The following is a 24,200-nucleotide window of genomic DNA, read 5'->3' as shown; positions in this document are numbered from 1 at the left end:
AATTGACATATTTTTCCTTTGACTTGTAACAATGGTGTTATTAATAAATGATTTGAGTTGATTTGATTTGACTTGAGATCCTCCACAAGCCACGGCCACGAACATGACATAACATGTACGTTCTCAACCAACCTTTATGGTCCCTTTTAAATAAGCTAACTTAATCTTGTTCTTATTTCATTGACCTCAGTTCAGTACATACCAGATTTGATAGTGCAAGCTATCCCTTTGGAATACCAACTGACTTTATCTTTATAAATTCAAACAGTCGACTTTTTTCACTCATATTCTCCATCTATATATACAGGTGTCCCAAAATTATGGGACATGAAGGGAATGTACCTTAAATATCGAAGATAGGCTATTTACTGAAAGAAGACTTTATGTTATTTTTAGAAGTAAGTAGTTCTGCATTCAAAGATTTTCTAATAATTACTTGCCTCGTCTGGGACTCGAACCGACTTAAATGTAAAAAAAAAAACACCCCTACTTTTATGATGCCAATCGAAAGAATGGCCAAAAACTAATAACTCTTTTTAAGTAACATAGTATTTTAAAAGAAAGTAGTCAATTAAGTGGGTTCGATTCCCAGAAGAGGCAAGTAATTTTTAGAAAATCTTTGAATGCAGAACTACTACCTTTTAAAAAAATCTTCGATATCTAAGGTACTTTCCCTTCATGTCCCATAACTTTCGGACACCCTGTATATAAGAGATTTCCACGTATATAGTCACTCATCACGATATCTCTGGAACCATAAGGCGTAGAGAGTTTAAATTTGGTAGGAATATTCCTTTCGCCGAGAAGAGGGCAGCTAAGAACGGATTATAAGAAATTCCATCCGCAAGAGTTTTTTTTTATATCAGAACAACGTGTGTTGGGTCCGCTAGTATACTATATAACTTTCTTCATTGATTATAAAAGCGACCGTTGGGTTTTTTCTATGTTCTTTTCACGATCTGTAAGGATTAACAACCATATTTTGGGATCATCTTTGAAATCAAAGATGACCAACGCGTAAGATTGTCTTCACCACCGTATGGATGGTGTTTCCAATGGTGGCTGAGACTAGGATGTGGATGTGGTGGAGATAATTTTGCGCAATGGCATTTTTAAATTTCATATGCGTAATATGTATATATATATACGCACGTATATGAACAAAAATTAATTACACATGTGCTTAAATAATTGAGATGTGCCACATCTTTCATTCACAATGGGACACCGTTTTATAAGAATTTCCGAAGAAGCGTGATACGCATTTAACGAAGACAAAGTTGGAAGCAAAAGCTAGCATCATGCGCAAAACTGCAGTCTACATCAGCCCTAAGAACAAATTTATACCGGATAGATGTAACGTGGATGTATCAGTACACTCATTAGATATGACAACTAAACCAACCCCTACGATGTAATTATCTCTTATGCGACGCCGTCCCAGGGTGGCAGGGAGGGTTTGTAAGGAGGGTGAGCGTTGTGTCAATCATAGCATCGTATAATAACACTCATTCCGCTCACGATATTAGATAAATACGCTCCAGTGAGCGAGTGTCACGGCCTTCACTATTAAAGCTTTCTTAGTAATGTGTTGCAAAACAAACACGTGTCAGGAATAGGCAGAGAAAACTTTGTTTATGGTTGGTCTAACTCTCTTTCACAGCTAAAGAATTAGCAATACCTTTATGTCGCAATAAATACTACTTACAGTAGGGATCCAATATGAACCCGTAGCCACATCCTTCAAGCCGCAACACAACCTAACAAATGTTATTTTGCTGAAAATAATTCATAATATCATCGTCGCCCATACCCTCGTGTAAAACCAGGATCACACGATGGGCGGGCGCTCCCCAGTACCAGCTTCTTCCATATGACCGTATACAACGAAGGCGGCTCGAGCGACGAACGAGTCATCTCTGATCGAGTTCATTCTTTGGCGTTGCGTAGAGAAATTTAGTTTAGTATAAGTTTGAAATAGTAATTACAATATTATTATGGCGACGAAGTATAATCCGGCTAAGTTTGAAAGCGAACAGTTGCTTAAAACGTAATGGATTTCGGCTTTCCTCGTTTTTTACAAGATTATAGCCATCATCTATCAATCTATCAATGACGTTTCTTCAAATACTTTTTCTCTTAGAGAGCTTCGCTAGGCTGAGATGTGGGGGCTATCTCCATCTTCTAACGCATTTATCATGGAGAGTGTTCAGAGGAACTGTTCGGGTTGACACCAGCGGTCGAATCCCACCACCAGACTAAATCAAACTGCTAAATTATACCCAACGTTTGGAATTCTACAACAGCGCGTTTTACAAGACATTTCTTACCTCGTGAACTAATACGATGCCGGTATATAGGCCGGCTGCTGCATCTCTTGACCCCTAGTGTTGCCCCACCACTCCCCATCACGAAAGTCTCTTACCGGTATGCCCCATCTTATATGATAGAAAAAACCACGAGCATTGCCGACTTGAGATAAGTGTAGGTACACGCTTTATTTGAAGGTATCCAATCTAAATCGGCCTGGAAACACCGCACAAGTTAACTTATTTCAATTTGGTTGTAACTAAGGAAAGCTTCTTGAAAGATAGTTTGACTACAATAAGTTCAACCGCTACAACGGTAACATTACATTTGTTTCAGGCGTCATAAACTGCAGACGTCCGGAGCCCTATTACGGCAGAATCATCGGCCGCCTGACTCAGTACGCCCACGGCATCCGCGGAACTGTGTACGCGGTCGATGAGAACACGGTCTTCATCAAAGGGTTCGCGTACGACGGCACGGGTCCTGATGCTTACTTCTGGATTGGAGACACTCCTCAACCATCACCCGAAGGAATACTAGTGCCGTATCCTGAGGATTATCCTAGCCGGTGAGTAGACTTTAAAACCAGTAATTTAATATGTTACAGTAATAATATCGATGGCATGTCCTACCAACTATATGCGTTGCCGAACAGGATTTTTATAACCCGAAATAATGACCTTGTCAACTTAATAGACGTGATAGATCTCAGTAGCCCAGGCATTTCACTTCCTTCAAACCCAATCATAAATAATTAACAAACAACTGCTTGGCAACGTTTCTATGGAACTCATCTCGACGGCTTCCTGTGCACAGGTGTCTCCTATAACACTTGCATTGTGTCACCTGTTCGTAACTGGTAAGCGATAACCTTCGCTCTTGCTTTCCCGTAACATCATCTGTATTGTCATCAATGTTGTATATTTTTAAATTAAGAAAAAAGAAAGCTGTCGTGTATCTTTAGTTCCTAATAATTACAGTCTTACATACATCAACCCTTACCTGTGGTAAATTATACCATATGGGCTCCGACGGGAGAACAAACCACTATTCACAAATGAAAGATTTAAATTTTGTCCTGACAGATGTGGTGAAAACATATTAAATCATCTCACATTGGAACTGACAACAAACTATTACAATTCTAAAACATGCCTATAGCTCCTTGATTGTCAATGTTGATCTGAACGATTATGATATTTGATTTTGATTACGATATTTGTTAAACATTCTTGTGTCCCAAAAGGTACTGCTCGTAGATCTTTGAAATCCCATCTTTTGTAAATTACCAGCTTTTGCACGTGACCGTTTGTTCGCGTTTAATTTGCACGTAATGTAAAGCACTTCCTCAGGAACTCTTGAACAGTTTCGGTATGAAGTGTACCCTGCATCTTTTGTATCCTCAACAAGGTTTCTAATGGAATTTTATGATGATCGGTTGAACAGTTAGGTGTGAAGGCGTAATGAACAAAAAAAATGTTGGGATTACTAATTAATCCCATTCGTATTCTACTGTTGCACCGGGTGATGAAGAAGCAGTAGAAATTGTAGTAAGTATTCTTCTGGAGCAGTACTGCAGCAAAACCTAAGTACAGTCCACGTCACAGAGACGCACTTGTACTGCAGTTGGGTTCACATTAGTATGAGTGTGAAGGGTCAGTGTTATCACAGAGACATAATGCTTCCATCTATCCAAGTGATGGGAGCCCCGCATCACACTACGCCACAGTCAGGACAATGGTAGATCCATTCACTACATGTCGAGCCAACGTCTCGTATCTTACGTCCTCATTGAAAATCGCAATTCTTTCAGAGACCCACCCGTGTTATCAGCGCACAGCAACTCTGACATCCTTCTACGCTTGCCTGGCGGAAAACGCCTCAGGGATATTAAGTGGATCAGCGTTTGGTGTCGAAGGTTTACTGTAAGTATAAAGTTTATTAAAAGATATAAAAACCATGTTCATTTATTATTCTATAAATTGATTCCTTGAGAATTATTTTTGATGTCAATTAAATCAATACCATCGTTTATCGAACAAAATATGGCACTTTAAAAGAGAAGAAACGGCGTTCCCTTCTCCAACACGTAGCTTTTTTTATTTTTGGCTATAATTTGGCTTTGCCTTCTAGATGGCCGCGGAATTAGCATTTCAAGATTTCGAGACCCAGTATTCCAATACTAGGCGAGGCTGTAAGGGAAGTGTTGTCAAAGAGCAGGGTGGGGTTTTTTTAGTGGTAAACGCTCAAACTTGAGTATTCTGAGAGTTAAATTGGACAAGGTTTAATTTAGCATGTTATTTTTCAAGGTATACGAATTCGGTTTTATTAAAGTAATGTGTCGTATGGAATTAATTTATATAATCATAGATTAACAGAATCCAGAATACATAAGAGGACAGCTAACTGTATGACGAGTTTGTTTTTAAATCTTAAATATTTGATTACTAGCTGAGAAAAACTTGTATTAAAACTAATTATACAGATGACATAAATCATTTAAGTTGATGTGATATTCCCTTACACCTGACGAGACAAGACATAAACAAGAATAAAGTAGTCATAATGAACAAGGATCCTGCAGTTAAACGATGTCTGTCTACGAAGCCAAAGACAAAATATCGATTAGAGGAGGGCTGGCGCGCGCACCGCCGCGGGTACAGCTCCTTACCGCCGAAATGTGACGCGTGCTACTTGTTTTGCCGACTGTACCTAATATAACATCTATACATATTTCTAGACGTAAACGTTGTTACATATATTATGTGGTGATATTTACCGATACCAAGAACATAGTTTACAAATTTAATTCGTACCAAAATTTATGGATGATATGGGACTCAAACCTGCGTCTCTCGGGATTCACAGCGCTCTTACCAACGAAGAAAACCGTCCAAATGATGACATCTCAAGTCAATTTTCCAATATGCAATTTTTGAGGTTGAGCAGGTTATCAACTGTAAAGTAGATCTTGTAGAAGGCGCCGAAACCCGGGAGTTGAACAAACGTTTACAGAGAAGGCGTCACTCGGACGGTTGCCTGCTTGGTAAAACCGCTGGGGCGTATCCCGAGAAGCACTGTTCTCAAAAATAGATAAACCAATTTGAATGTGGTTTAGGACTTATATACTGTAGTAAGCTATCCGTAGCATTATAAAGTGTTTGTTTTATTTCAATGGATCAAACAAATAAGTTCCGGTAATTAAATAACAACATACTATGTCCTAATCTACGGGGACAAAGTCGCGTGCGGCTACTATCTCTGCAACATACAAGACAAAGCCAAGAACGTGTCTGCACACTTTAGATATGAACATATTAATTGAATTCACATTTTAAAAAATTATAACATTGACGCTTACGTTGGTAATTAAAAAATCTGGATGACATCTGATTTTTAAGAATGAAAAAAACTTGAACAAAAAAACTAATAGGATTATTGGATTCGGACCGGGGTCTTCTGCTTTCAATGGATCACCCATCTGAGCTATATAGTCTTGTATATAGTTGCCTTTGTATTCTAATGTTATTGTAGCTGTTTCTCATTAAAACACGGATAAAACTACATCATATTTTAAAATTGAAACCTAGCTAGATCGATTTATCGTCCCCGAAATCCCCTGTATACAAAATTTTATGAAAATTGTTGGAGCCGTTTCCGAGATTCAGATGATACATATATACAAGAATTGCTCGAGACTGTTTGACGCAACTGACACCATCACTCTCAATACATTTGCAATCGACTTCAAGAAGAAATAGTTCGGTTCAAGGAGATACTTGTTATTATCGAGGATTATTGAAACAATTTGAGTTGAAATATTTTTATGCAAAATGACAGAATCATCCCCGGAAGATAAATGCCTCAGATGTGAGAAAAACGGGAACAAACTCAGAGGGACTGTCATGGCCCATGTTGTAATAATTCTGTTATACTTGTAAGAGTTTTGCCTGAGTAAAGTACTTTGAACAAACGCCAACCTCCCAAAAGTTAACACGATTCCTATGTACGATAAAATATAACGTTTGTGTGGTAAACGTTATTATAACATTAAAGATTTTCTTAGTGTTAGCAGACTGGGAATGGAGTAAACGCCCTCAGGCTATTTAATTATAAATTTAAGTGTACGATACTACATATTGTATTGTAACTAAAAATAAAGCCCACTTAGTTTGTTGCGCCCGTTCTTCTCAGCTCAGGGCTTACTATTTCGAATGGGTGATAGTTCTTAACGTTCAATAAGTGATGTTAAATCCTATTTTGAATAAAAATATTTGTATTTAAATTTCATAATGCATTGCTTCCCAGGTCAACTTCGGCGATGTGTTCGTGCCTCCAGGGCTAGACCCGCCCCGGCCGCGAGTGTTGCCAGAGTTCAAACGGCTGGCTCACGGGCTGCGGTCTGGCAACATTAGCGTTCTGGACGCCAAGACCTTCTACATACCCAACCTGCACTACGATGGCGCCGGACCCGACGCGTACTTTTGGGTTGGCAATGGAAGTGAACCCAATCCATTTGGAACTAAGGTATAATTGTTATACTTGGTTCAACTAGCAAAGCTCGCGAGTGCCGAGTTTGAATCCCAAACAAGCTAAGGATTTTATAATCGAACCTAATTTAGAATACTATTATAATTAGTGAGATATTCAAAGGCACAGGAAATAAAATTCTTTTCTCCCGTGTGACAATTACAAAAGTTAAAAATGTTGCCATTGCTGCAGCATAACAGTAAGAAAAAATTCTTCCTCTTCTTTATTTTTTACTTTTTTAACTATATGAACTACCTTTAACGTTTAGGACAACAAAAGAAGAATTTGAAACGTTTATTGATGTTGATTGATCATCAATCAATGATTGGTTATTACTTATGTTCCTAAAACATAACACATAACTCCGAAATCCTTATCCTTTGGTTGAAATTTAGAATGGAGACATATATATACCCTGGAAAAATATATAGGTTACTTTTTTGATTTACAAAAGAGGTTTCTCAAAGATTTTTAAGAACCTATTTCCACGTGAACAAAGTCGCAGGCAACAGATAGTACGCTAAAAAGGGTCCTAACCCATCATGTTTGCTGGTTTAAAAACCAGCGATGGTCAATTTGGTTGGTATCTACTGAAAATCAAAGTTGGAATTGGGGTTTTCGTAATCTCAATTACAAATTGCTGAGTGTGTGCCATTTTTATGTGATGTTCTTTTATTTTGTTACTTTAATTATGTATATGTTACGATAGTTTTTTGTCATGAATAAATACTTGGTAACCTACTTTAAAAGTTACATAATTCAATTAAACTTTTGCTTTAGTAACTACCTACTTAAACTACGATGGAAAAGAGTTTCATCTAAACACGTCCAACAATTACAACACATCCATTGAAAATCTTGTATTATATTATTATGTACACTATGTTTAAAGAACATCATTGTATACACTAATTAAATTTCTTCAACCCTGACTGGGTATAAAATATCATCACGATCGGTTGAGCGTTCAAGGCGTGAAATCATAAGATACAACAGCAATAAGGCATATATCCAAGGTTATAAAACAATCATCTTTTTCTTTATACGACAGGTACCAAACGAGATGGGGTCTCTACACCCACTCCGAGGATACCAGGGAGAAGACATTGAGATACAGCTTCCTGGCAAGCTGACTGCATACGACATAGACTGGCTAGCCGTCTGGTGCGTGGAGTACCGACATAATTTTGGACACGTTTACATTCCTAAGGATTTGGATGTTCCTCCGGCGCTGGGCCAGACGAAAATTACTGTGAGTGTGTGTGTTTTGACAAACTGCGAAAGTCTAGCTGCAGTTGATGCTTTGGTATTAATATTTGTTCATATAAATCCATCCTAAATATTGATTCAGCACTTATTAAGTGCATAAGTTTAAAGAGAACTAATTCGACGTTGAACTGTGGAAAACTGCATCAAACTCAAATCTGCTAATCTTATGATGCCAAAGTATTGCCGATAATAACAAGTGCCGTATTATATCAATAACAATCAACATTTGCGACGAACAAAGATAAAGACTTTCAGCTTAATAAATTGAAAAGCTGCCCAAGACCTAACTAATCATCGTGGCAGTAGTAAAATCTTAGGTAATAATTAGTCACTGGGCTAATCCAAGCAAGATGAACAAGAACCTCTTTACCTGTAGCTAAATGACGACTTCTCAGACAGGCTGCCATGGTTAGATATTGGGGATCTCCAGGATTTCCAAAGGATTGTTGGGTTTTTCTGTGAGGAAATTTTCAGTAGCAGCATAGAGTCTGGAATTGGGTTCGTTACGTGGCACCTAGGAATATGGCCTTTGAAATGTTGGTGATGCACCGCTGTCTAATCCCTACAGGGATATACAAATGATAAAAAAATATAAAGCAAATGTGGGTGGATGTGTTGAGAAACTTGGACCTGGGCGAGCATAAACCTGCAGATCGAGCATGTATTGTTGGTTGATGTCGGGGAAATAAGATTCCAGGACAGTAATGATAAGAGAACTTGTATGAATGGCATTATACGAGTGGGAAAATCTATTATAAGTCATATTATATTTATTGATATTTACTTAATAATCACTAATATGTTTTCAGGATTTTAATATTTTTCTTTTACATGCAATACATTGAAGTGGTGGGACATTTTCTTTCTAATTAATATTTCATTCTGTTTTATAATGTTTTTTGATACCTGTTTTAAGCCAAGCAGCCATAAAGGATATTTTATTTCAGGTTAAACGAAAACTTCACAGGCCATTATTACAACACAATACTAGATTATTTGAATGATTTGGTGTCTGAGCTTAAATACTACTACTGTTTGTGATATTTAACAGAAGAAACTAAATGAACATATCTGGGTTCACTTAATGGTTGGGTTGTGCTCAGTTACATTTCATAAATCATAATATTGAATTGAAAATCACTAGGTCAATGTTTTGTTAACATATTTTGACTATGACTATAGCAAAATAAATTGCAATAAGTTCTTGCTTTAAGTTCGAAATGATTATTACATTAATAAAATTACTAACAATATGTCCATCTCGTTTTCTTACGCTTGCCTTGGGAATAATAATGTTCTAACAGCCTGCCTGGTGGTATAACCCGGTAAGTTAAGCTCATTTTAACATTTATGTCGAGGAACAGAAAGTGTCTCAGGAATTGACGTTCAATTATCAGTAATATATTGTGATTATCCTCATAGAACATACTCATACTTTCTTCCAAACTGAAGCACTTTCTGGAATTGTGACAACGAATTTATACAATCGAACAATGACGTTCTATGTATAGAACGTCATTGCAATCGAATGATATATTAATGTTCTGTTTTGACAGTAAGTAACATAACTATTTGAATGGCATTCCAACAATGGGTGGAAGGGTTTGGGTAAGGTCGAGTTTGGCATTCATTCAAAGATCGAGGATATAATAAGGATAAGGGAGTCCGACTTAGAATGAAAGAGCTTGCATCTATGTAGTCAAAAAAATATGTCTGGATACTGGAGATATGTATTCTGGGGGATAGGCATGACTGTTTTATAATATACTAGTAGACCCGGCAAACGTTGTTTTGCCATATAAAGTATAATTCACGCGATAGTTTTATAAGTAATAAAATATTGCCTATATTATAGCCTGTACATCATTTTGTTCTATTGTCAATAGTTTTTGCAGCGCACGCAAAAATAGGTTTTCGGTTTTACACCTTGTGTTACAAAATAGCAATTTTATTACGGATCCCTAATTTTGAAAAAAATAAAATAGCCTATAGCCTTCCTCGATAAATGGACTGCCCAACACTGAAAGAATCATTCAAATCGGACCAGTAGTACCAGAAATTAGCGCGTTCAAACAAACAAACAAACAAACAAACACTGCAGCTTTATATATTAGTATAGATATGTGTGCCAACAAACATAATGTCCAACTATGATTGCCGCAATTCTCTAAGGCAAATATTTCGGCTTTACCATTTACATAAGTCCGTTGTGACATTGTTGACTGCACTTAAGGATCTACCTCCAGATAATGATGTTTATTTTTACTCTGTTTTTCACTAAGCGGTTTGCTGCCATCTCATTATATATTTTATATAAGAGCATATTATTTGAAATATTACAACTGTTGATACACTATTTCATAAATATTCTCGATTGAAACACACACCAAAGTAAAGACGATGTTTTTTTATCGTTTTACTACCGCATACCGCATTGTTTGAAGTTGAAATTAAATTTTTCAAACGTGTACTGTACCTGAAGCATTCCGAAAAATAAATTATAAAGTAATATAATCACAAATTGAATTCTATAACCTGGCGCATTATTATTTTTTGTATGACTTTAGGTACTTACTATCCTTTTACGCAATACCATAGTTAGCAGGTACCTTAAAACATTTCCAACGAATCCATTTTATTTTTCATTTGGCATAGAATCATTTTTATTCTAACTTAACTATTTACCTTATGATCAAATCTGACCACCTGTATACGATCCTACCTACTAAGCTAGAGGACCCGGGTTCGAATCCCGGTAGGTGCAAGCATTTATATGATTGTTTCCGAGTCATGGATGTTTAAATGTATTTATGTATGTTTATATGAATTTATGTATGTTTAAGTAAGGATATTGTATTAAATATATCATTGTCTTGTAACACATAACACAGGCTATATATGCTTAACTTGGGGCAAGATAATTTGTGTAACAAGTGTGCCAATATTAAACGATACAGGGTAAATTTTATCCCGAAATTTAATAAGAGGACCGCGATACGAATCTTACGCGAGCGATACCGCAAGCAGAAGCAAGTATAATTAATAATATGATAATTGCATTAGTACTGATGTTCCAAAATCTAAACTTTCATAATATAAAAACCATGAAAGTTGAAAAAAAGCCCACAATGTTGAACAAATGTGATGAAATGAAACCGGTATGGCCGTCGTTTGTGGGGAATCTCAAACATTGAAGATTAATAAAATCTATTAATGGTGTGTCATTTAAGTTAAAAAGTTAGTTAGTTTTAAAGTAATGCAATACTTCTACAGTTCCTCATTTTCAAATAATTCATGAAGTGGTTATCCACTTTCGACCTTTTGTTGAAACTTTTTGTATGTGTATGTGATTTAATATTATATATAGTAAGCATATTCTAAGAGTATTCCACTTACAGACCAGCTCAAGCACATCACAGACGCCTTACAGTGCATCCAATAATTGTAAAGAGATTTTAGATAAGAGGCTGCAGGTGCGGTGGGAAATACAGGTGAGGACTCCTAACTATTAATACTTTTTATCTATACGATAACATAATATTTTTAATATTTCACTTTCATTTACAAATATGATTTAATTATTTGCCTTAATGTAAGACTCATCCTACGTTTACATTATATAATTATTAACACCTTAATAAACAAAACAATTTTGATGATTGCATGAATAATATCCGTAAGTCCTCCAAACCATAAACTATCTTTTGTATTTCATTGACACTGAACCAAACCAAAAAAATACAAAAAAATTGTGACTTCGACACTAGTTTTAAAACAAGGAAATAGAGGAAAGGGCATTCAACAACATTTTAAACTTCTAAATACAATGCGCCAACCTTAAAATACTTTAGCTACGTATCACACCTCTTAAAACTGTTTAACATACGAAAATCTTGTTATTATCCTGTCTACTTGGTAACATATAAAACCTCCATTGAGGTAATAGGTTATAAATGTGCAATATGATATGTTAAGTGAGTAATATGTTATGATAACACCATTTATAAGAATATGACGAGTCTTGAAGAACGAGCCTGCAGGAGGATACACATTATGAAACCAAATTCGAAGGTTTATTATAAGCGCGCCTCCCCTCTCATTACTCGAACCCTCCGAACATTAAATCTTCATATTCCCCGATTCAATTTGCATGAAATTCAGAGGGTTTGGTCCGCTCGCTAATGTCTCTGTTATATCGCGAATTATGCGACAAATATACAGAGATACTTCAAGATATTATTAACTTTGTTGAATTTTATGGCGTGTTACAAATTAAAATTAAATTATCTTATTCTACATTTAAATTTTATTCTAATATAAATAATTTGAAGGATGATAACGTTTACGATGATAGCGTTTTTTTCCTAGAATTCCTTTCACAATATAGTGACAGTAATGTTGATGGAAGATAATCAAATTCGACTTGAGCATAGTAAGGACAAGCTAGTAGTATAGATGTCTTATGATGATCTTATAATAAGTATTGAAAGTTGACTTTATAAATTTTGAAACTAAGTTTACAACATTAACGAACATTTAACGGAATATTTACCATGACTCGAGGATAAGTGATAACCATGTTTTTTTTTTTTTTTTTATGGAATAGGAGGACAAACGAGCGTACGGGTCACCTGGTGTTAAATGATCACCGCCGCCCACACTCTCCTGCAACACCAGAGGAATCACAAGAGCGTTGCCGGCCTTTAAGGAAGGTGTACGCGCTTTTCTTGAAGGTACCCATGTCGTATCGTCCCGGAAACACCGCACAATGCCGGAATAAACTCGTTAGCACCGGCGTCAACTCAGGGGCACACATTCCAAGCACGATTGGAGATCGGCTTTCTCTTTTGCCGTATGGGCCAGGGTGTCATTCCTCATGTGCAACGGCGGCATGGACGGCTGGTTGAAGTTACCAAGAGCAGCTTTCGACAACGACCAGAACTTGCGTGTTCCGGTCGGGTAACTGGAAAGCTGCACGCCAATTTTGACGACGTGCTTCGATTTCGCACGGGTGATTTGCCGCTTAAAAAATCTGGAGGCACGGTTATATTTCCTCTTCAGAACTTTGCAGTTCGGATCCTTTGAGCCCAGCGCCGCAGCCCAAGTTCGATACGCCTGTTTTTTGCAGTCAGATGCTGCTTTAACTGACGCATCGAACCAGGGCTGTGACCTGCCACCGATCGGTACTACAGAGCTTGGTATAAAAATATCCATGCCCTGCAGTATCACATCGGCTACTGCAACGGCGCAGGCACTAGGATCATCCGAAGGGAAACAAACCCTGCCCCAAGGGTAGGATGCAAAAAAGGAACGCATCCTATCCCAATCTGCTGACTTGTAGAGCCAAACGCGGCGGGTCGCTGGTGGTCTGCGACGTTGGCGTTGGATAGGCACTACACTCCTGACCAGGCAATGGTCGAACGTTCCGAGAGGGGCGTCGACAGAGACCTGGTAACCATCGGGATGTGTCAGCAGAAGATCTAATAAGGACGGCATGTGGCTATCCACATCCGGGAGCCGCGTTGGCGACTCAACCAATGTGGGACATATTCAAAGGTTGAGATAGGAATAGATCGATTTATTACTTTCTAACAACAACTAGGTATAACCTGAGTCAATTATCATTATTTCTCACTCTCACACTTAGCAATGCTGCTTACGAGGAAAGAAATTAGTGTGTACTTACGGTCACAATATGACAGAAGTAAACTGTAGTCGAACAAGCTTTGCAGTCGTGACGGCTCGGTATCATTAAGTCACAAAAAAAAATACTTATTACAAAAATCAGTGGGTTTACAAAATATTTTGATATATCAAAGAGCAGAATTCTAGCCGAAGTATTAATATTTTTCTTCATAGCTATAAAGATTTCAATAAATAAATATATACCTACTTACTTATAAGTTTTATTAAGACAATATTCGAATATTTTTATTCAAAATAGGATTTAAAATCACTTATTGATCGTCAAAAACTATTACTATCCAATGGAAATAGTATGCCGCAGATCTGAAAAGAACGAGTGCAACAAACTAAGCGGTTTTTATACGCTTTATATTAGCTTCACCTGTATGTTTGTAACCGACTTCTTTGGGCGCGATTTTGACCCACTTTAAACGGCTAGATTTCGTTTAAACTTTGTACATTTATCGAGGACCGATGACATTACACTAATTTCACTAAAAAATTTAAAATATATAATAGTTAAAAAAACTAAAAAGCACGCTTTATATAGAATTCAACTTAAAAATAGAAAATAATTTAAGTTGAAAATAGTGTAAAAAAATATATTTGATTGTAAAAAAAACGTGGGGTGCTTTTTAAGATATTATTAAAATAATAATTCTACTACACCCCCACACAGTCTGTGGTATCATTAAGAAAATCATCTATGTTATAGTAACCTTTACCACGCAAACGTTTTTTAACAATGTTTTTGAATTTAATAACACATTCGTTTTGTACATTGTCTGGGACCATGTTGTAAAAGCAAAATATACATCACCCAATAAAAGACTTACTAACTCGACATAACCGAGTAGTAGGCATAAGAAGTTTATGTTTGTTCCTCGTGTTAACATTGTGATTGTTGCAGGTTCTAGCAAATTTGTTAATGTGCGTATGAACATATAGATTTATTTCTTTAAACTTTTCTCCTGATGATATTAGCTAAAATTATATCATTTGTAAATATAAAACATTATTTTTATTAATAATTAACCATTTTCAATGTACTATGTTATGTTGGTCGTATAGGTACTTACCCATACTGTTATGTTATAATCATTAATTAAATAAGGTTTCTTTTCGTTTACAAGCGCGTGGTATCCAGAATTTTATGAAGGTAAAATTTATATATAAGTTTGTTTGAATACTAATAAATACTGTTTATCATGTCAATCGAAAAATATTTATATTCCTCATTGATGGTTTTTATAGTTTTTAATCTTCCGTCATATTAATTTGACAGACGTCTTTTGTTCGTAATAAGAATAATATTTAAAATTATCATTCAATTTGGAAGCGTGAAATATTACTAGTTTTAAGTTTACATTTTCATAAGGCTATACATATTTTCAAAGAAACAAACATCCTGTCCTGATTCTATCAACTTAAAATATAACAATATTTCACATATAATATGAATGATAAATCAGTATTACACGTAACTTCCTAAGTTTAAAGAAAATTCCTATTAAATCAGACCCACGGCATTCTTCTACTCTCAGACTATTCAAGTATGTTCTAAAAGCACTTTCTTGGTTACAATAAAAGTGTTAAACGAAGATCCTGACATAGGTACTTTTAAAAAAATACATGAAGTTATTCTCTGAGAAACCATGAATTATGCCGTACTTTCATGTGAGACAGGAGATTTTAAGATAAAGTTAGTTTTAATGTACTTTGGTGTGTTTCAGGGTGATTCAGTGCAAATAACTTTGTCTGCGCGCCTTAGGAAGGAGCAGTACATGGCGTTTGGTATATCGGGGGCGGAAGGAAGAGCAGCCATGTTGGCAGCTGATGTGGTCGTTGCCTATTGGGATACTAGGTAGTAAAAATCTTCGGTTGATGCTTAAAAATTTGCTAGATCACGATGTTTCCGATTAGTCGTTTTATTGTAACATATTTGCGAATAGGCCTTTGTTTCTTCTGTCTCAGAGCCCCACGTGCTTCCGAAGGTAGTACTTTAACTGACATCAGAATTAATTTTAAAGGAATCAATTGAGACGGCGCAGCCAGACAGACAGAGATATCTTGACCTAGCGATACGTCATATTTAACGTACCGCGAGTACAAAATTGAGCATAATTTTTTGCCTCATGCCGGCGTGTGCGGTCCTCCACAGTGCGGTTTTCAAGGAGTTTTCTTCCACGTACTACAAAGCTGTGGAATGAGCTTCCTTGTGCAGTGTTTCCGGAACGATACGACATGCGTACCTTCAAAAAATGCGCGTACACCTTCTTTAAAGGCCGGCAACGCTCCTGTGATTCCTCTAGTGTTGCAAGAGAATGTGGGCAACGGTGATCACTTAACCACCGGGCGACCAGTACGCTCGTTTATCCTCCTTTTCTATATATACATAGAATACAATTCGTCTTATTTTTGGCGTTAAGTTTCTCATTCAAAGTAATGTAATGTTGCAGATCGAACCAACCGCGAGTGACAGACTACACGATCACCCATCTTGCTCAGTGCGATGGCGAGCGAGGAGTGTGCCCTGACGCCAGGCTCGGTGGCACCAACGATGTCGTCTTAGGTACAAGATAATATATAACAATTCACTTCTCTCGAACAAAGGCTCTGTAATCATTGCATTTAAAATATAAAAAATCCTTAAACTGTGGATTACAATAGTTTTTATTGATTATTTACATATTCAAATAATTGTACTGTTGGTCTTCCTATAAAAAATAAATAAATAGAGACAATACTTTACACTCTCATTAACCATAACCGACCGACTTAGTCCGCTGAAACTATCAGTCATACAATATATATAGTCAGGGACAAAGCGCTTGTGTACTGATTTTAGTTCTTGAATAAGAAAGAATTCGTTCTCAGTATCCGGGCAGCAGAAGAACGGAGTAACAACAATAACATACCGCCGGCCCCTGGCCGCCAGCGAGCCTCTGAAGGACAAGGAGGTTCTGACGTCTCGCTCGCAGTCCGTGATAGCCGCCTTCGGACCACTCAACTCCAGATACGAGGCAAATGCTCACTCCTTCATGGACACCACGAGGAGTGATGTTCAGTTGGACTTTGGAACGATGGTAAGGCAACTTTAAAATGTCAGCTGTAATCGCGATTCTTCTGAAATAATGTAACAGGGTGTAAAACACTTGAAACCTCGGATTGAATTTATGAGGTTAATTTTCCCATTAGTTAACTTTATTAAAAACTAAAAGATTAACCAAACAGAACACAATTTTTGTAAGTTTAGCCATTATGTAATATACTAGCTGACCCGACAGACGTTGTTCTGTTCATATTAAAAAAAAACTGGAATTTCATAAAATCCGATTCTTAGCTGACCTCTACTCGGCGAAAGGAATATTCCTACCAAATTTCAACTCTCTACGCCTAATAGTTCCAGAGATATCGTGATGAGTGACTATATACGTGGATATCTCTTATATATATTATATAGATTTATTTGCTTTCTGTCTGTAGAAGTTAAAACTTTTCTCTACGTCCTCTTCGACGGCAAGTCATTAAATTTTTCTCGCGTTATATTCATACTGACGTTTTTAGACAATGTTCAATTTGCCGCCGAATCGTAAAATAAATGACAATGGAGTATAATGCATACTCCATTATATCCAATTTCAAAATTTAAGCTTTTTTTTTTAATATATTGTTTACAAGTGGCCAGTTTTAAAAACAGTTCAGCGACACTTGCACTAAAATAATAGTGACATTTTATCACAGCGGAAACCTCTTCTCAATAGTGGAGCCTATTTTCACCAGTGGAAGGCTCCTTTGCTCAGGATGCCGGCTAGATTATGGATACCACAACGGCACCTATTTCGTTTCGGTCTGAAGGGCGCCGTAGCTAGTGAAATTTAATAATAATAAATAATACAATTCTTTATTAGTTTTAACAAATTCTCCATAATAAATAGTGGCAAGAACCTCCTTTGAAGCATATAAAGAATGCTTGTGCCAGGAGGCTCCGCTCTTTCTTAGCCTTAAAATAACATGTTTAGAGAAAATAATAATTAATAATATTATAAAACGTGCGTGTGTATGTGTGTGTGTGTTAGAGTATGTGTCGGAAGAGCAACTCAGTATTATCATAATTTTGTGGTAGTATCCAGGCGATCAGTGCAATTTTACATTCATGGTCATTTCTATTATATATATGTAACTGTTTGTTTATTTTATTATAAAGAAATGCCGCACGACATTTATACTGCATGCTATAGAACTCCGTCCTAAGTGGTGTAACAAAGGCAACTTTGTGTTCCCTTCGTTTGTGTTCAATATTCGAAATTACTGGGCAATTGAGAGTTAACATCTTATGTCTCAAGGTGACGAGCGCACTTTTAGTGCTGCTCAGAATTTTTGGGCTTTTCAAGAATACGGAGCGGCACTGCATCGTAATGGGCAGGGCGTATCAATTACCATCAACTGAACGTCCTGCTCGTCTCATCCCGTATTTTCATAAAATAAAATAATTAATATGTAGCAGCAGTGTTTACAATTTACTTATAAATAAAACCGCGTCTTGAACATTGTGAATGACGAACGTACGCCTGTCTGTTAAGAGCGAGAACACCTGCATCGGGTTAGCTGAGTTGGACGCCGGAGGACCGCTGCCCTGGCCACCGCGGGTCATCGCCGGGCGAGACAACTTCACCGCTAGGATCGGGCCAACAGGCGGCAGGAGGGGCTACACACCCATCACTGGTAAATACCGTCCATTGCTCTACCAACCTTTACAGAACTTGCAATGTTTGGTCATTTGTTCGCATCAAAACTTGCAACTGAAATTTAAATCTGTTATTAGCTCAGTTCCGATGACGATACGTTTTTATGATAAGCTTGATTGAGCTCTTCATCGGCCAACAAAACAAAATATTATGTCCGTATTTAATTATGGAAAACAATTTTAATTATCGCCTTGACATGGCTATCGTGCTCAAGGTTAATCCTTGCGAGACATCTGAACGGTTAACAATATAGAATTATAGATATTCTTAATGAACCCTATTGTATGGGTTGCGGAAGACTCAGTCTTGGTAAGCCCCCTATAAGATGGAACGATGATCTGGTTAAGATCGCCGGAATACATTGGATGAGGGCACCGCAGGACCGATCGTCCTGGAGATTTTTGAGGGAAGCCTTTGTCTAGCATTGGATGTCTTCCGGCTGATGATGATGATGTGGGTTCCAATTAAAAGTGTTTAATGAGAACATTAAAAAACAATTTTTAAATAAATGGACTGTCTTTCCTAGTACTGCACGTCAGAAGTGAAAACTTCACTAAACAAAATATTTTAGGAATTATTTTTAGTATAAATTATTTCATCAACCTATTATCATAGCCATAAAATATCCTTTGCTAGCTTCATACAATCGTTTCAATCTTATCATGCAAGTTTTTATTCGTGGTACTGACCTGGAAAATGTTATGTCAATCCGTTAAATATAAGTTTGTTGGATCAACAAATTTGCACACAACCTTTCTGCATGATTAAACCAATCAATTTAAGTCCATAGGTACTTAACAATGACAATAAAACATTTTCTATAATGCCACCAATCACGGAATTTTAAGGCGAATTAAGTCAGCGTAACCTATGGTCAAACCCAATGTCAGGGTAAAATCGTACAGCCAAGAAGCAAACGACTTTTCACATAATGTACACAAACACACTATTGGTGTGGAGGGTGAGAGACCACGATTAATATTGATTATAATAAAAATATTACACATTCCTTGATTTTATTAATTTAGAGATTTTTAATATTTCATGCAGACAATGAGATTTCAAATGGATTTCTTCCTTATGGTAAATATAATATATAATATTAAGCAACTCTTAAAAAATATGTTGTTGTTTTGGAACATAATTTTCAAAGTTCATTCAATTACATTAACTCCGCTTAACTTTTTGAATCAAAAGTAACTCAACTGTTGGATCGTTAAAAATATTTAACCATCCAGTATTAAATACTCTGTTCCTATCTGTGTAGGCCACCCATCATGGGGCATCGCGTGGTACATAGACGACCAGCTGATACCAGAGATATACGTAGAGCGAGGCAAGTCATACACGTTCCTGGTGGAAGGTGGTGACGACCGGACTAATCCAGCCAAGTAAGCTAATATTCTGTTCACTTTCATAATATATCGCTATTCTCTAGCTGCTCCTCTATTGCCACACTCTTGATAAACCATAACATATCTCAATATGTTCAAAGAAAACCAGTCCCATGCTGGATTGTACTAGTAACGAGAAACGCTGTTTCGACGCTAGTAAACGCAGTATGCTTAGATGTTTTACTCTAGTATTTACGTCATTATCTTTTAAGCCTATAATATAACTTATATACAGATATACCCAAAGTTATGGTACATGAAGGGAAAGTACCTTAAATATCGTCGATAGGGTATTTTACTGAAAGAAGACTTTATCTTATTTTAAAAAGTTAATAATTCTGCATTCAAAGATTTTCTAAAAATTAGGTACTTGCCTCGTCTGGGACTCAAACCGACTTAAATTTTAAAAAAAACACCCCTACTTTTACGATGCCAATCGAAAGAATAACCAAAACCTAATAACTCTTCTTAAGTAAAATAGTATTTTAAAAGAAAGGAGCAACGTAAAATGTTTGAGTCAAATTTCAAGAAAGTTATTTATTGCCGACGACGACGTCCGAAAAGTAGAGATATTATCATTCCATAGATAGCATTGATTATTTGTAAATAATTACCCACTTCATAATTAAAATACTTTATAGCATAGTTTTTTTTTTTACTTTAAAAGCGATACGAGAACGTGGGCGAGTTACAAACAGAATTGTGCCATATCATATCGAGTATTCACCATAAAATTATAAGAAAATTTTTAGAAAATCTATGAATGCAGAATTACTAACTTTTAAAAAGAAGATAGTCTTCTTTCAGTAAAATACCCTATCTACGATATTTAAGGTACTTTCCCTTCATGTTCCATAAGTTTGGGACACCCTGTATATTACCTGGTTCAGTTTTTAGTCCTATTTATGATAATAATTATTGATAAAGCCACAATGTTCACCCATTGAAGGGATTGCGCGTATTTTATTTGATTAATGTTATTTATGACAGAAGAGGACAAACGAGCGTTCGGATCACCTGATGTTAAATGATCACCGCCGCCCACATTCTGTTGCAAACCCAGAGGAATTACAGGAACGTTTTTTTTCATATTTATCGTATCGTTTTTAGTTCTTAAAAATTGATAATAATATTATTTTAACAAATCCAATATGTTTTTATTCTAGGTTTCATCCGTTCTATATAAGCGACTCATCTGAGGGTGGGTTCGGACAGAAGAGAGAAGAAGATCAGAGAAAGCAGCGAGTGTTTGCTGGAGTGGCGTACGACAACGAGGGCTACCCGTATCCTACAGCTGGTTAGTTATTCTTTATCTTTTATATATCTACAACTGTACAAATATCTCGAGTATAAGTATGAGTCACAACATATTATATAACAGCTGTTTTATTTTTAATTAATAAGTAAGTAAATGAGTTACACCACAGTGTTCAACGAACTTGGAAAGACTGGTTACACAGACAAATTAAATTAGTAAAAGATATCTCTGATCAAAATATGCCAACACAATACAATGTGTGGAAAGTCCTGCTCGCTCGACACAAGTATGAAAATAACTTATTATTGGTACGAGTATTAGGTATTAATATAAATAATTGTGAATAGAACTAGAACCTATGAAGCATAATTTTGTCGAATATACAGAGTTGCGGACAATTAATTTAAATTTGGTTCTATTCAATTGGGTTGCCAGTAGCCTTAGTGAGGCGAGAAGATAGTACTTTGTACATTCTCCGCGCCTCTCGGCCCCACGGGTCAAGTCTCTCAGCACCAAACGGCACAAATATGTAAGACTCATTGAGACCGACATATTTGAGACGCTCGCTGTCTTCGGCAGTCGAAGCAGCAGCCCAACCATAAGCTGACGTAACTTGCACATGAGAAGGAGCCAGAGTGTCGACGCAAGTCACGTCAAGTCCCACACCAGCGCCCTTCCCCGTGCCCAAGCCACCAGAGTCATTCTGTCAGGACGTTTGCCATCGCGGCGGGTAATACCATTTGGCTCTAAAACAGCTGGTATATTAAGAGCGGTAAATGCCCTGCGGATGTCTCCATTAATGCTGACGTGACGACCAATACGGCCTGCCGATTTTAGGCAGGATAGCGCTTGACGCCCAAGAGCATCTACCTGAACGCCATATCTACATTAATGTGGTTCATTCAGTTTTATACCTAGCCGGAGTTATACGGATATTGATAATGAATAGGAAATAATGGAGCTCCAAGAAGGTGAAGTGAATTCTTATCCACTAAGGATAGGATTCAGAACATTAAATTTATTTGTAATATCAACCCGGTCTGAAATTTGGAAATATTCGCCAATGAAAAGTTCGCATTTCGAAAAATTTAACTCAAGGCGGATTGAGCTAAAACTTTATATTACAACTTTCAAATAATCTTAAACAGAGTCCACTTCACCACCCAAAGTACCATCATTCAAGTACCAAACATTAAATTATGATTTTAATTTTTTAACAAGAGGGTCTCCGGGCTGACATCCAACGGAAGACCAAATATTATGATTTTTTAATAATAATTTGCATGGTTTACTATACTATACATTGCCAAATATAATGATAGATCGAAGGAGTTGTATTTCTGGCTTCTCTTAGCAGAACTCCCCTATCTAAAGAGTTTAAAGCATTTTTCACATCTCATTTGAGTAAGACATCACCAGAGTTACTCTCTGAAAAAGTACAAAAGTGTTTCTTATATAGGAAGAGATGAGCAGGACGTTGAGTTGATGGTAATTAATACGCCCTGCCCATTACAATGCAGAAACACTCAGGATTAATAATTCAAAAATTCTGAGTGGCGCTACAATTGCGCTCGTCTCCTTGAGACATCAGATGATAAGTTTCGTTTGCTCAGTAGTTTCACTAGCTACGGCGAGCTTCTGACCGAAACACAATAATGTTTTCACATAACTGCTTCACGGTAGAAATAGGTGCCGTTGTGGTACCCATAATCTAGCCGGCATCATGTGCAAAGGAGCCTCCCAATGGTATATTGGAATATTTTTTTTATAACATACGTGAGAACCTAGTGCGGTCGCGGAGAGTGACGCAAGTTCCTCCTTCAAGGTCACTGGTATTTAATGTCGTCTTAAATATGATAAATATGTTATTGTTGGTGTTTGTTATAGTGGGTCGCTATTGCGAGTGGACGCACAAGACGATAGACCAGTCCGCTACGTCAGAGACCTTCGAGGATTACATGCAGACCCTGCAGCTGGAGTGCAACGAGGGAGAGCCGGCTGTCCTCAACTGGACCGTGGCCCATGAAACACCGGATCTAGTCTACTATCAGGTAAATTTATACAAAAGACGCAAGCACAGATGATATTCCGTTCCATTCGGATAAGTCATAAAGTTATTTACTTCCAAAATAAATGTGAAGGTAGGTACAACATAAATTTTTAAATTAAGATATAAAGCTACAGGTAAATGGGAATTAGTGGCTCCTAGTGTTCGACTTGTTATATTTGTTTTTAGAAGAGGAAAAATCATATTACGAATTATTTTGCAATAATTTGTTAGTTAATAATTTTGCAATAATTCGTTAGTTAAAGAATAATTAAATGCTTATAGACCAGTGCCGAAGCCTTTGAAAATGATAAAAAGTGAAACAAAATAATAGTAGGATGAAACCCATTGGAAAAGGACGAGAATATAACAAAAATTAAGGGAAAAATAAATTACAGGCGATCTGAGGTCGGGAAGTGGAAAGGGTGGGGGGGGGGGGGTGTTTTAGGGTAAAAAACGGTTTATCTCGATTTCCGGCAAAACTACAAGTCCTATGGCAAAAAGTTAATTGGCAAAATTGTAGGTAATAAAGAGATCTACAAAATGTATAAATCATTTTCAAAAAAAAAAATCTACGAAATTTGGTGAAAACTTACCTTATTATGTCCCAAATACACTGTAATTTATTTGATTTAAAATATTTATTTTTTCCCCTTATTTTAACTTAATATCAAAAAAGCACCCTAATTTTCAATCGAAAATTCTGACGTCAAAATATCAGATTTTTTCAAATAGTTTGGAGGCTTTTTGTTCGTTGAAATATCTACTTTCTGATGGTGTAAAAAAAATATAAATTACAATTGTAAATGATTAGAAAATCAATAGAATTGAAAAAAAAAGGTTAATTTAACACTAAATCATTATCCTTTTTACATTTATAAATAGATTTGATTAATCGTAATCGTAATATATATATATATATATATATATATATATATATATATATATCGCGTCGGATA

At 36.5% G+C, this 24,200-nt stretch overlaps 1 protein-coding gene across 1 annotated transcript in view; it reads left to right on the top strand.

Moving 5' to 3' along the window:
- The window catches only part of LOC126972289 (protein Skeletor, isoforms B/C-like), a 45,420-nt gene extending 29,762 nt beyond the window's left edge, over positions 1-15,658 (top strand). The window contains exons 3-10 of the mRNA XM_050818937.1: positions 2,647-2,878; positions 4,124-4,235; positions 6,619-6,837; positions 7,892-8,092; positions 9,414-9,434; positions 11,508-11,600; positions 14,928-14,953; positions 15,528-15,658. Of these exons, the coding sequence (XP_050674894.1) occupies positions 2,647-2,878; positions 4,124-4,235; positions 6,619-6,837; positions 7,892-8,092; positions 9,414-9,434; positions 11,508-11,600; positions 14,928-14,951 (902 nt within the window). The 3' untranslated portion in view covers positions 14,952-14,953; positions 15,528-15,658. The remainder of the gene's footprint in view (positions 1-2,646; positions 2,879-4,123; positions 4,236-6,618; positions 6,838-7,891; positions 8,093-9,413; positions 9,435-11,507; positions 11,601-14,927; positions 14,954-15,527) is intronic.
- Positions 15,659-24,200: the final 8,542 nt, after the last annotated feature.

This window comes from Leptidea sinapis, chromosome 26, assembly GCF_905404315.1.
Source record: "Leptidea sinapis chromosome 26, ilLepSina1.1, whole genome shotgun sequence".
NCBI lineage: Eukaryota > Metazoa > Arthropoda > Insecta > Lepidoptera > Pieridae > Leptidea > Leptidea sinapis.
This window is presented reverse-complemented; position numbering and strand designations above follow the sequence as displayed.